Here is a 14362-nt window from a genome sequence, read left to right on the forward strand (position 1 = left end):
TGTCAAGATGGTGTCTTGCTAGTGTGTAGTGTCCTGTTTAAGCTCTCGTGTGTGTGTGTGTGTGTGTGTTTGCCGTTTCAGAGGAGACTCTGCTGCAGTGTACTGACCTGGCATCTTGCGTCCGCCTCCTGAAGCCTGAACACATCAACACCGGCCTGGAACTCATCCGCCGCATTCAGGAACGCCTGGTGGCCATCTTGCAACACTCCACCCAGGTCTCTGAGAACTAGTTATTACAGTTACAATACTCCACCCAGGTCTCTGAGAACTAGTTATTACAGTTACAATACTCCACCCAGGTCTCTAAGAACTTGTTATTACTGTTACAATACTCCACCCAGGTCTCTGAGAGCTAGTTATTACAGTTACAACACTCCAAACAGGTCTCTGAGAACTAGTTATTACTGTTACAATACTCCACCCAAGTCTCTGAGAACTAGTTATTACTGTTACAATACTCCACCCAAGTCTCTGAGAACTAGTTATTACTGTTACAATACTCCACCCAAGTCTCTGAGAACTTGTTATTACTGTTACAATACTCCACCCAGGTCTCTGAGAGCTAGCTATTACTGTTACAATAACACTCATTGGATGCTTTGTCGTCCAATCAACAGCAAGTCATGAGGATTTCCTGTCTGGTCTCTCCAAATGCAGGACTTCCGAGTGGGGTACCAGTCCAAGACAGGACAGGATCAGGAGTCTGCTCAAGCTTCAAATCTATCCAACCACACAGACACCAATAAAGAGTGAGTGTTGGCCAGTGGAGCTTGCAGATTTCCTCACTCATCTAACAACTACCTCATTGATATTGGTGCTAATGTTTTTCCTTTGAGTGCAGCTATAGATATCACACTTGTCTTCTTCTCTCTGCCCACAGGGCCAAGTCTGACTCCGGAGACTCGGACAACAACAACTGCGAGGACGGGGGTGAGGAGGCAGAGGAGGACGATGAGTACGATGACGAGTACGTCCCCGAGTGGCACGAAGACTACGACGAGGATGACATCGACGAGGACGACTTCTTCTCCGACGACGACGAGTCTGAGAACTTGGAGAGAGATTTCAGTCCCTTCGACTAGATGCCTGAACACATTTTAATACAATGAAGAAAAATGTCAAACAAAATTGTCAGTCCCAACAATCTGTGCAGGTAGTGTAAGCACCATTTGAATATATTAGGTATATAAGCATCAAACAGCACTTAATGATTAAAAACAGCAGAGTGAGACCTCGTAAGCCAGAGAGAAAGTGTGATCAGGTTTGATGCGAGGATGGCTGAGATCCCTCAGTGTCTCTTTGCTAACATTTACCAGATGGCTGCACTTGCATTTTCCACTGTCTGTACTTTAAACTGTTGATTCCATAGGTTTGGTTCCTCATAGACCTATGGCCTTGCCCTGCTTTCCACATGAACCGCTTTTGAGGATGATTAGGGTACCTTGACTATCACATATACTCTGAAGGATCTTTGAAGAGAATACATTTGGGAAGTATGAAAATGTGCTTGGGAACAAAGCCCATATTTTGGTTTAATACAGATGCTGCTGCTTTTTGATTTACCTGTGCGAATTAAGAAGGGATTTATAATCCAGTGCTAGGTAGGCTGTTGGCCTTGGTTATACTGTTTTTCTATGTTATTTTACTGGTATTTGAGTTGGCAGTTCAGGATATATTTCTTGCATCACCAAAAGGTTGGCCTTGATTTCTTTTTTAATACATGGATATGCCTTCGTTACGAACAATAAAGCACATTTAATCAGCGCTATCATACTGTATGTGAAAGTTAAGACTGCATCTTGGGTTTGTTTTTAATGTAAATGCATTGTTTGGAGAAACATTTTCATACATCTGTGAGAGGGATGGGACTAAATTAAGAAGTACGTGTGGGCCTGACCACCGGCATATTAAAGATGCAATGAAATCAAAAATGTATTTTTTAGAAAAATTTGGATCACATCATTGGTCATAGTGTGTACCTATTTAACAATATATGCCAAATATTATTTGAAATTTCCGTTTTATCTTCAAATCCAATCCTATGATTTTTTTTCTTCCTGTAAAACAAAATCTCCCGAGTGCTTGTCAGCAATGCAAGAGCAAGATCAACCAATCTCACCACATCCACCCATCAATCAACGCTATCTGTCTATCAAATCTTTCTTAAATTATAACCCACCAACTTGTCAACATATCCAGTCAAATTCCTCTAAACGTTATGTCTCGCCGCTATAACCTGTTTGAGTCGGAAATATGTCAAACTATGGAAGTTAGATCTCAAATGTCCGTTTCAGATGGACTTTAAGACGTGTTGGGTGGGCCTGACAACCGGCACATGAAAGTGGCTTTTGCATCAGGGACCCAGATTCAAGTGCACTTCACCCCCAAGTCCAGGTCTTTTGATGGGCGTGAGCTGTGCACCGTACCAGGCGGTACCAGGGCCACATCAGCACTGCTCGGGTCCACTTGGAAAGGTCTAGGCTATGGTTGGCATCAGGAGTGAAAACTACTGTAGTGTACCAAAACCAAGGAATCTCCAAAACGATTTTGATTCCTTGACCAAAACATGGAAGTGTGCTGCTGAGCAGACATCTATCTAGCTTTTATACTATACTATTGTAGCAGCATAGAAATATGGATTTCTATGTGCTTGCGCTGGTAGCCAATCAGTGAGGCGAGCTGGGGTATAAGGCCCTCCTCCCTCTCTCACCTGATCCTTCCTCTTCCGTGTTAGCGGGGTTCCCCTGGGCAGAGCGACTGGGTCATGGAGGTATAGCTGTGGGTGCTCATCTTCTCCCGTGGTAGACATGCAGCTGCGTGCCCCCTCGTCCTCCCGGTGATCTCGTCCTCCCGGTGATGTGTGTCCGCTGCTGCTCACTGCTCAGCTGTAGTGAGCCGGTCAAGCCCCCCCGTTACAGACACGCAACTTCCTGATCAGCTGACGGAGTCCGCTGCTGCTTTGTCGCACTCAATCAAATCTGCTACAATCGAATCTGTTACCGTGGGCAGGGTGTTGAATCTGTTACCGTGGGCAGGGTGTTGGATCTGTTACCGTGGGCAGGGTGTTGGATCTGTTACCGTGGGCAGGGTGTTGGATCTGTTACCGTGGGCAGGGTGTTGGATCTGTTACCGTGGGCAGGGTGTTGGATCTGTTACCGTGGGCAGGGTGTTGGATCTGTTACCGTGGGCAGGGTGTTGGATCTGTTACCGTGGGCAGGGTGTTGGATCTGTTACCGTGGGCAGGGTGTTGGATCTGTTACCGTGGGCAGGGTGTTGTCGGACGGTAACCTGGACTGGTGCCGGTTGTTTGGGGCACGTGTCTCTATGGACACGCACGGACGGGGCTCAACCCCTCCATTTTTGTGAATGACCGACTGAATGTGCTGGGGTTACACCCCTCCTATTTTTGGTTGATTTGTACAATTCTGTTTATTCTGTCTTTTCAGTATTGCTCTATTTAGTTACTTTACTGCCTATAGGTCATGTCTGATTTCAATTGAGTAGAAGTGTAGCTTCCCTCAGTTGTTAATTTCATATCCTTATTATATTAGTTAGCTTGTGTTCTTTATTATTGTGGCTATTGAATATTATTGTTTTGCTTTTGGGCAACTTATTTTGTAGTTTAGGTTGATAATTAGTGATTTGTCCATTGATTGACAGTGAAGTTTGTTTTGATGTGCAACCCCATTAAACTATCCCATCCTTTTCAGTTGCTGACGGCCGGTGGTGGTGGCGGCGTCCCCCTCCCCTTCCTTCGTGTGCTGTGCTCCCCTGGGATTTGAGCCACTTCACTATCGTGTGTCCGTCACTTGTCTGTGTGCCTTTGCTGTGATCTTTTGGGATTGTCTGCCCCCTTTCTCACCGGCTTCTGACCCTCCTCCAGTTGGCCTCAGCACTGATCAGATTCCCCTTCCTTCCCCGAGTGTGAAAGTGTGTTATTTTAGGGTTTAAATATTGTTAATAAACGCAAAGCTCATTATTGAACCACGTCTCTGGCCTGCTGAGTATACAAACCTGTGTGCCAGTGTAAAGGTAGTGATTCCCTGGGTGAAATTCCCAGGGTGGCGTTGTCTGGCAACTCCTCCAGAGGTTATACCAAACCTGTATCACTGTACTTCCATACCCACCCCGCCACACTATAATTAGAGAAATGGTCCGGGTGACGGGGTGGGTAGGGATAGGCTGCAGGACGGGGCTCCGTTCTCCCTCTCTTCCCCTCTCCTGTCTAACCTTAACCCTCTCCTTGCTGGTACTGTGCTGCTTTCAGAAGAGCCCTTGAATAATTCAGGTACCACAAGACGATTAGATATGAGCCAAGGTTTTTCAAAAGCTTCAAGTCACTGAGTGCTAAGGAAGTATAACCAGGATGTTGACGAGAACCAGAGCCGGCATCTAGATGCTATCTTAGGGTAATTAATATAAGCTTGGTTGGCCTTCTGTAATTTGTGGCTGTGCAGTTGACTATTGGCCTGCCAAAATGACCACGATATGATATATTTAAAGAGTTGATCAAACATATTTAATTGTTTATACATTCATATTTGGTCTTGCATGAAATGTGACCAGAAGATTTATAGAGGAATTACATTGCATGGGAATGCTGTGAAGTATTGCCCCTTTTGGAGAGATGGAAGATCAGTCAGGTTGTTTCTCTACAAAGTGGCACTTAAAATAAGTGGTCTTCATCAGGTGCAGCCAGGGTACAGCCCACACCTCAAAATGGCACACGGAGGTCTGGAAAACAACAACAATCTTTTTTTTAAAAGAATCAGCCTGAACATATGTGACCGCCGCTGGTAATTTGGTCCTCAACTAGGCATTTTCAGTTTTCAGTTTTTTACAGATTATGAAAGTGCAGATTGTAAGCTTTCAAATGAGGTCTCATACATTGAATTCTGAACATATTTGAAGAAGATATGCTTATTTGAATGCTAGTACTGCCAAATCAACTTAGCTGAGAAATCTCCCTCCAAAGTTCTCCAACATTTCCACACCTCTGACTGCCAGGTAATGGGCGTGAACAATAGCCTGGTAACCGCACCCCCAGCCACTCCCCCACTGGACGATCTGTCATTATCTGTCAGAGTGGCTGTCAACTTGGGGTATTACCTGAGAGTGGCTGCCAAGTGAGGTGCTCTCTCACTATTGACCCCACACTCTGAGTCAGTATTAATCTTGTGTTGTGAATGCAGTTAAGAACAATATAAGATGAAGTTCAAATTTAACGTTCTTTATTGTCACATACATAATATAAAGTACAAGCATAAGTAGTTAAGTGTACAAAAAAAGGCAACTGTCTAAGTGTTAAAGTGTACAGTCAGTTGTCTGTTTTATAGACAAGGTGCATAGTGTTCATTGTGATCAAGTGTACAACAAAGTAATAACAGTCCCCAGCTCAATACTCAAGGTAATAACAACAGTACTCAGCTCAGTATTCAATATTCTAACAATGCAGTCTGTGCAAGTGTGGGCAAGTCTGTGCAAGAGAACAAGCAACGCTTCAGTATACAAACAGGAAAACAGGAAAGGCTGTGGCCTTTCTCCTGCAGTGCTGTCCGTCCTGATGATCTGCAGTGAATCTACAAGTGGACAGTCTTGTTCTGAGCTGCTGTGGAGTTTGGCGGGGGACATGTGACGTCTCGTCCCTCATCAGAACAGAACTCTCTGATCTTGTCAAAGAGATACGTCTGTCTGGCCATGTCCAGTCCGGGTGGGGCTTGCACAAGAAGACCTTCTCTCGGGGGCCGGTGCATCACGGTGTTCTCTGGCCACAACCATGCCAGGTCTCTCAGTATCAAAACTGCAATAGAATAGAAGGAAGAAAGTACATTAAACTATTGCCCACAGTACTGGCACTCCATATAGATAAAATAGTACCAGAATGTGTGGATTAAATAGACTAGATAATGCATGATAGGATGAACGTATTCTCACCTGTTGTGCAAAATCAAAGCTGTAGTGCACAGTGATCTTCTTGATGGCTGGTATGGAGGGGCCAAGGGAGAGCTGCAAATCCTCACCTTTTTGCTCATCCTGTAACCAAAACAAAAAACAAAGGTGTCAGACTACCATAGCTCTCATGCTCTCTCATTCTGTTTCTCTCTATAATATAGCTACCTAGCTCAATATTAGCTCCCACGCTGGCTAGTTTAGGAACAAAGGGCTAGCTCAGCTAACTAGCATGTTAGCTAACGTTAGCTAGCTAGCCTTTGTTAGTTTGTTATGCTAGCTAGACTTAGTCACTTGTTTAGAAAGGAGCTTCTGCTAAACGACTAACGTTAATGTAATGTAAACAGCACAGATAGTATAAAGATCAGCTTACCCCAAAGCAAAGCAGAATGCTTGGCGGTGGTGTGAATCTGGTACGTCGTTCGCGTTGTAGCAGCATGCTTTGCTGATAGTCATCTCTGTATCACAGGTCATCAAGAATAAACTCCGTGTACGAACGAGTCCTGCTCTGCTGGAGTTTTAGCTGCTCTTAAAACTATTTCCATGTCCTGGATGCCATCCCCGTCTTCTCTTTAGCAAAAGCTGTAGCATCCATGGTTAACTTGGGACTGAATGCCGGCGTGTTGTTTGGGAAAGGTGGGGGCGGAGAACCCGGAAGCAATAGCCGGAAGCAATAGCCAATGAAACCAGATCATGCTAATCGATCTCCCGCCCCCAAACCCGGCTCGAAATCAGCTAAAAACGAGCTTAGTTTGCAGACTAATTAAACGTATTTCGTGAACCTAAAACTGTTGTCTGTTATAGTAAGTAGGTACTTCACAACTTCAACTTTGGTAATACACAAAAAAACAAAAAACGAAAAAAAACGTTTTTTTATTTATTTTGCCCCCTAGCGCATTTCGGGGTTTGCCGAGTTGCGGACCAAATCACCAGCCGCTGTCACATATTATCAGTCCAGATCTTGAAATCATGACCATTCATATTGTTGATTAGAGGTTTCTACCTGTCTTGCGATAGATAGCGTACCTGCTGTAAAACACCATCTGGCTGGAAGTCACAGTGCATCAGATCCTCCTGTTTGTTCTTACGGCACACGGTGCGGGAGATCTCAACATCCGCAAAGTACCGGATCCCCTTAATGATCTACAACAGAGGGTCGTGCCACAGTATTTAGCTGTCTGCTGCACCAGCTACATCCAGCATTAAACAATCATCATGGCCTCTCCCCTACCTGTCTCTGAGCATCCTCTATAGAGGAAGGCCTGAAGAGGAAGGCATCGTTGGACTGGTTGTTGAAAGTATAGGTTCCATAGAGGACAGCCTTCTGAAGGCCAGCGTCGTTCCTGCTGATGTTGTGGGGATGTCCAGGCACAGGTCTATTCTTGAAACGGCTGACTGTCACACTTTCTGGAGAGAAAGAAAAAAACAAGTTCAACAGTAACATCTGCTTACATTAGACATCTGAGTTCCACTGTTCAGCATGTTGACAGGGCTGCATCTTGTTACAAGGCTTGTGCTGTATCTTTGCTGCATTAACTTGACAAGACAGCCAAAGATTTACTTCTTGAAAAACACTCCTACTGAGATATGTGGATGTCAACCACAATGAGTAAAACATTAATCACTCTCCCCATCAATAAACCGGCTTGCCATAGCCACTGTGCCTTGTGAGAACGCAAAATCGAAAGTCAAGCCAAAAGTGTGTATGAGATTACTCAGTAATGCACTGCCTGGTATGTTTGTATTGTAGCACAACTGACATGAGGACCAACTGGTTCCACCAAACACAGAATACAATGAATAGTTTGTCTACAATATCACAATCACATCTCTATCCACCCCACATTCACAACCAATCCTGTTCTTACCTAGTGGCCTCAGGCCAGTGAGCAAGCACAGGAGCAGTAACATGCATGCCATCAGCCCTGTCGAAGCCATCAGCCCTGTCGAAGCTGTCTCAACACTGTGGTCTGCCTTCCTGTATGCCAGGAACCCCACCACCCCAGCCGGCCAGCTCAAACCCATAGCAGCACCTCCTGTGTTCTCAAACAATTACTTTACAGGTGCAGCCAATAAAGGTTAATTGAACTATGTAGTTCAGAAGGCTGCATCTGAAACATTTACATTTTCTGATTAAAACATGATGTGTATACAGCCAGTTGTGTTTGTTAGAGCTACTGTTCTAGTCCTCTAAAACAGGCTAGATTGCATCATTTTGTAGGCAGCAGAGAGGCAGTGTAGAGACTCACACCACTTCCTGTGTTCAACTGAAAGCCACAAAAACACTCACACTGTTCAAGGGACCACTTGACAGCTCTAATTCTTTGAGGTTTCCTTTGAAATAGGTAGATCTTTTATATCTTTAAAAGGCGAGTGAGACATGTGTATTTGAACCCCAGAATATGTACTACGAGAGATGTACAGTTTGTAAGGCACTGTAGGGGGACACGTAAAAAAAATAAAACCATTTTATCCTCTGTTACCCGAAGCTGCCATTGCCAGTTAATATTGTCTTCTTTCTCTGCTTGTGCTGGTACTGTGTTGATAAAACCCAGAAGAATCATTATTCACAATGTACTGTATTACTACTTATGGCCAGCAGGTGGGGGTGATGGCTTTTGTTGTTGAGGAAGTGAGTTCCCTGGTGTGCTCTAGTCTAGAGCAAATACAGCTAAGGTCTCTCATTCACTCTGAAACATTTACTGTCTTATGAGCTCACCCATATTAACCTCAAATCGAAGTTCCTTGCCTACAGATGTGGGAAGTTAGAAATGTCACATGCTGCAGCATTTCACCTTCGCGGTATTTGGCAGGGAAATCCCGTTGGAAATCTTGTGGGTTTTCAGACGGGTGTTATTTCATTTTAGTGATGCACCACCACCAGGTGGCGTCATTGAGCAGATTTAGCAGGCTGGGCTCAGTGTTTTTCTCCTATAGTCTACTAATGAAGCATCATTAAATTTCACATTCTTTAATTTAAATGCTCTGTTGTAAAGCACTTTGAGCTGAATTTATCTGTATGAAAGGTGCTATAGCCTACAAATAACGTTTAATTGTTATTATTACCTTGTTCCTATATCTACAGTATCTATCTCAGTAATTGACATCGGGTCAAGACTAGACCTGGTCCAGGGTGATATCCTACAGATAACGCCCTGTTACTCTCAATGCAATTTACCTCGGCCTGCTCGTCCACGTCTACAGACAAAACCGTTTCGTTACTCACCAAAGTAAAAACATCATTGGAAAGATGAAAGCCTTTTCTCTGAGGTGGCTACAGTTTGTAGTCCCCCACCTTTCAAATAAAAGGCAAATTTGTACACTTAAATGTCTAATATCCACATCGCATCGACTGTCGTCTTCTACCGGTGATTCGGCGCTCTCCGCTTTGTTTAGCCTACTCACTGCTGCCGCCCATGTTGGGGATGATGCATTACATAACATTATTTACATGTTTTATTTATATGTTTTAAAGTTTGCCATAGTTAATAACTCAGCGTAAATGTTCTCCCGCTAATCAGATACCTCAACTCGAGTCTCTCAACACCATTTAAGATGTAATGCATCATCCCCAACATGGGCGGCAGCAGTGAGTAGGCTAAATAGCATCAAAATAGCTACAGGAATCATCGTTGTAAAGTTAGCTATCTGCTTTTTAGCCACCGACAGCTACCGTTAATATTATGGAAGCTGCTGTCGTGAGCTAACTTGCTATCACGGCCTTATCGTGCAGCTTCACAGTCTGCTATTAGCAGACAGCACTAAAGTTGACAAAATCACACTTGCACATCATTAGAATTCTAACCATTTATATGGGATTTATCATTCAACTAAACATGGAACCTGAATACCTGATATTTCAACCTGCTGCCATCAGTGATCGGCGCGTCTGCTTGTTTGCGTCATGAATGACATTCCATTCCAATGACATTCCATGTAGTGTCCCAAAACTGTTAAATCATTCCCTATGTAGTTCACTATGAGTAACACGACATTGGGAATAGGGAGTGAGTGAACCATTTCAAACATATCTCTAGTCAACTCCGTTAGCTATATTACTTGTCCTGATGCCTGCTGTGGATGTCGTAGAATTTAGTTAACACACACACACGCGTACACACAGACATACACCAGCCCACTTCCGGCTTTAGGCCTGGGCCATAGCAAACACACACCAGTATTTGCCATGTCTCTCCTATGATGCTTTTTTAGCCTCTCTTACTCTGAAATGTAATTTAATGTAATGTATTGCTTTATAAATGTTCTTAGCCGGTAGACAAACATACTCCTGGAGCTTGCTCAATCGCCTTGTTGAAAGGGGTCAGGGAAGAATTTTTACAGCTCACTTATCTGGCCCCCGGGTGATACTGTTTTTATGCTTCCCTCTGGAATATGTAGAGGTGGGTCGTATGCCCTCCTCCCTTGTTCTCTGTAAAGCGCATTGTGTTGTCTTTGACCCCTTACTTCATTGCGTCAATACGCGAAGCACATAATAGTGATGTTTCACACATCTTTGTTGTTTTCAAAACATTATCTAAATATCATTTTGCGAAGATATTACAAGGTAGGAAAGACATTCAAGTGATTCAACATGTTTATTAGACTACAAGGAACCATATAATCTAGGAATTTCGAAAATAAACAAAGAACAGATTGTTTTGATTCACGTTTCGTTGGGTACCTTTAATACACACTTCACATATCTCTTTTGGTCCTGCCGTATTTCCCTTGATCTCCATACCCTTTACAACATTCTGCAATTTTTGCACATCCTCATGGTTACAATGACCCAATATTTCGTGCCATGTCTGTACATCGTGACAGGCTTTGCACTGATCAGCATTCTCTTCTAAATTAAGTAGATAATACAGATTACCATTCTCATGTAAGTTGAACCTGCTATCATCTTTGGTGATCATGTAGCTGTCTCTTTTCTTAAAGGTGACGGTCGCTCCACCATTTGCGGCTCTGGCGACGGAGAAAATGTCATGTGGATACGTTAGCATGTACAGAGTGTCTTTCAGTTGCACGTGTTGTCGTCCCTTGCTGTCCTGCAGGTTGAACAACGCAGTTCCTCTCTGTTGGGCCATCCCGGTGCATTTTGATCCATCAGCCAGCTCGACTGAATGGGAGCTTGGCTTGAATGATTTGTCAAAGCTTATGAACTTCTTTATGTCGTTCACGATGCATGACGTTGCACCTCCATCTATCATGATGCCTTTAATTTTTACGTTGGTCGGGGGTTGGTATTCTGTCTTGTTACCGTGCTTTGCTTTGAACACGTGGTCTTGGTCGTCAGCCTCCTCATCATCTACCTTTCTGGCATCATCTTGTTTTCTCCTACATGCGGCCTCAGCATGGTTGTCTCTATTGTAGTGGTTACACCATACTTTTCTCATACAGCCTTTCACCTTGTGTCCCTTTTTTCCACACCTGTAACAAGTGATGCTTGCATCTTCTTCTCTTCTGCTGTTAGCTGGGGTCTTTGTTGAATTGCGGCCTTGCCGTGTCGCCGTCTTCATCACATTGTCTGTGCTCTCAGCTGTGATCCACTTTTCAGCTTCTTCATAGTTTCTTAACCTTCTCTTGAAATCTACTAATGTCACGTTGTCTTCATTCTGCGTGACATGAACTGCTAGGGGCTTGAAATAGTCAGGCAGCCCTTCTAGTATCATAGCTATACATAGTCCTCCACTCATACAGTAGTTCCCCCAGCATCCTTTAAGGTTGAAATGGCATCTTCTGCCCTTATCTCTGTCGCCCATACGGAGCCTGGACAGTGTGGTATATAAATGAATTATTCTTGGCTTACTCCTTCCAGAATAATGTTCCTTTAATATCTTAAGGGCTTTCCTGCCATCATCTGGGGTGTCATGGCGTACCAAGGATAGACTTTTGTCATCTATGTGCCTTACTAATTCAGCATAACAGTCCTCATTCTTTTTAGCATCTTCGGCTAACTCTCCCTCGTCCTGTGATACAGGCTCATGTAGTATAGTGTCTTTTAATTTCAACGAGTTGTAGATGACTCAGGAATCGTATCTCCCAAACGTCGTACTTCTCTTCCTTTCCATGGAAGATGAGTTGTGACAACAAGCTGTGATGCTCTGCTCACCATCTTGCCTCTCTTGTGTCATAGTTTTCTTCATTCACCACCGTTAGGCTTCTGCTGCTTCTTTCACTGTGCCACTTTGCAACTTAGCCAACTTTTCTGCTAATATAGCCACCGTGCTGCATTAACGTTACCACGCTTACTTTTCCACGTGTTAACGTTAACTAGCTAGCTTCTTAGCTAGCACTGGTTAGAACTTAGCTTGTCCGCTCGTTTGTTCACTCTAGCTAGTACTAACGATTCGCGATAAACTTCTTCTGAGTTGTCTGTTCATTCGAAACCTGGGCCCATAACCTGTTGAGTTGTTTCCTTTCAGCCAACTTGCGTGTCAAATAAACAGACTGGACTTGCAGCTCTTTAGCCTATTGGCATATTTATTCTCTCTTCATCCATATGGCTACTGACTCATGTGCTCAGTAATTTTTTTTAATGCGCATATAGCAATATGATTACGTCAGAGAGCCCAAGACATACGGTGACTCAAAAGGACCACACAGTGCAATACAACATTTGCCTGTAGGAAATTCGCTCATACATAAATAGGTAACAATATCAAATTATTATTATGTTAACAATGGTAAAATGTATTATGATAATGGTTACTGTCTTTGTCACTATTGATGGGTACTGCAATAACCTCTGGTCAGTGAACCAATCAGGTTACATTTAATTAGTCTTAGCCAATAATATAGGTTACATTTACTGAGTGGCTCCTTTTCTTTTGGATTGAACAAACACATGTGGCAGACAATGAAACAATGAAGAGATTAGACACACCTCACTCAGGGGAATAAGTCAGAATGATGGGTATTAAATCTATTAAAATGCCATCAGTCAGAATTGATTTGTTTAAATGCATGAGAAATACCAGCATCTTCGCCCCAGCAAAACCACAAACATGCTACACACTGTTAATGGAAACTATTGTCAATTAACCTAGTTTGAAGAATTAAATAATAATTTCTGTTGGTGTTTTGTCAAGCAGGGGACATCATAAAGGGTTGACTTTAATCACAACAACAATCATCTATTTCATAATGAGTTTATAGATAATAAACCTTAAAGTCGCACAGAAACAGACGTTTGAGATAATCTAACTTCCGTAGTTTGATGTATTTCCGACGCAAACAAGCTGAGGGTGGGAAATAATGTTTAGAGGAATTTGATTGGAACATTGACAAGTGGACAGGTTTTAAGAACTTTAGACAGATTCGATAGAAGGACAGCGTTGATTGACGGGTGTATGTCGTGAGATTATTGGCCTAAAATCTAAGGTACCTGTTGTCATAATTGCACGTGTACCATTTTCCAGGAAGTAAGAAATTATATACTTTGATATAAGATCACAACAAAAGTAGAATTTTGTAAATTTTTTGGCATACATCGTTGAATAGGTGAACACGATGACTAATTATGTGAACCAAAATGGGAGAGAATGCTTTTTCCAATTCTGTGCGACTTTAAAGCACCCTCATTCACCAACAAGAAAAAAGGAAAACATTCTAATCTGTAGCCTAATGCTATTACACTAAAATACAAAGATTAAAATCAAGAGTTGTTAGGTAGAGTTGGGATGTCTGGGTTGAAATTGAAATTATTGCATTTGTTTTCCAGATTAAGATATTTAATTCAGGATTATGTGAATAATTTCACCCGTTTTGATAATCCTCTAGGAGGCAGCACCATTCCTTAGTTTGAGAGTCTATTATAGAGTGATAACCAGGTGAAAATGTATTTACTAAAAGTGATCCTAAGGAAAGAACTGGTCATGTATGTCCGAGTTAAATTCCTTATAGCAATCCATTTCGAATGGAACACTCTATATAACATGTTATTATTATAATAATTTATATATGCCTACTTAAAGTCGCACTGAAACGGACGCAAACAAGCTATGAGGGTGGGACATATGTTTAGAGGAATTTGATTGGAACATTGACAAGTGGACGGGTTTTAAGAACTTTAGACAGATTCGATAGAAGGATAGCGTTGATTGATGGGTGGATGTCGTGAGATTATTGGCCTAAAATCTAAAGTACCTGCTGTCGTCATTGCATGTGACCTACCGTTTTCCAGGAAGTAAGAAATTATATACTTTTATATAAGATTACAACAAAAGTAGAATTTTGTAATTTTTTTGGCATACATCGTTGAATAGGTGAACAATTATGTGAACCAAAATGGGACAGAATGCTTTTTTCATTTCAGTGCGACTTTAATTATCTCTTATATAGTTTCATATCTAACTAATGTTGTTGGTTGAAGTGGCATGCTATTATGTTTCCTTTAAAGTCATGTAAT

The 14362-nt window shown here is 42.6% G+C and overlaps 1 protein-coding gene across 2 annotated transcripts in view; it reads left to right on the top strand.

The window, feature by feature from the left end:
* Positions 1-1803, top strand: part of cul9 (cullin 9) — a 56455-nt gene extending 54652 nt beyond the window's left edge. For both annotated transcript variants that reach the window (XM_084458521.1, XM_084458522.1), the window contains exons 40-42: positions 82-215; positions 658-749; positions 881-1803. In XM_084458521.1, the coding sequence (XP_084314647.1) occupies positions 82-215; positions 658-749; positions 881-1082 (428 nt within the window). In that variant the 3' untranslated portion in view covers positions 1083-1803. The remainder of the gene's footprint in view (positions 1-81; positions 216-657; positions 750-880) is intronic.
* Positions 1804-14362: the final 12559 nt, after the last annotated feature.

This window comes from Borostomias antarcticus (assembly GCF_949987555.1).
Source record: "Borostomias antarcticus genome assembly, chromosome: 25".
Classification (NCBI taxonomy): Eukaryota; Metazoa; Chordata; class Actinopteri; order Stomiiformes; family Stomiidae; genus Borostomias; species Borostomias antarcticus.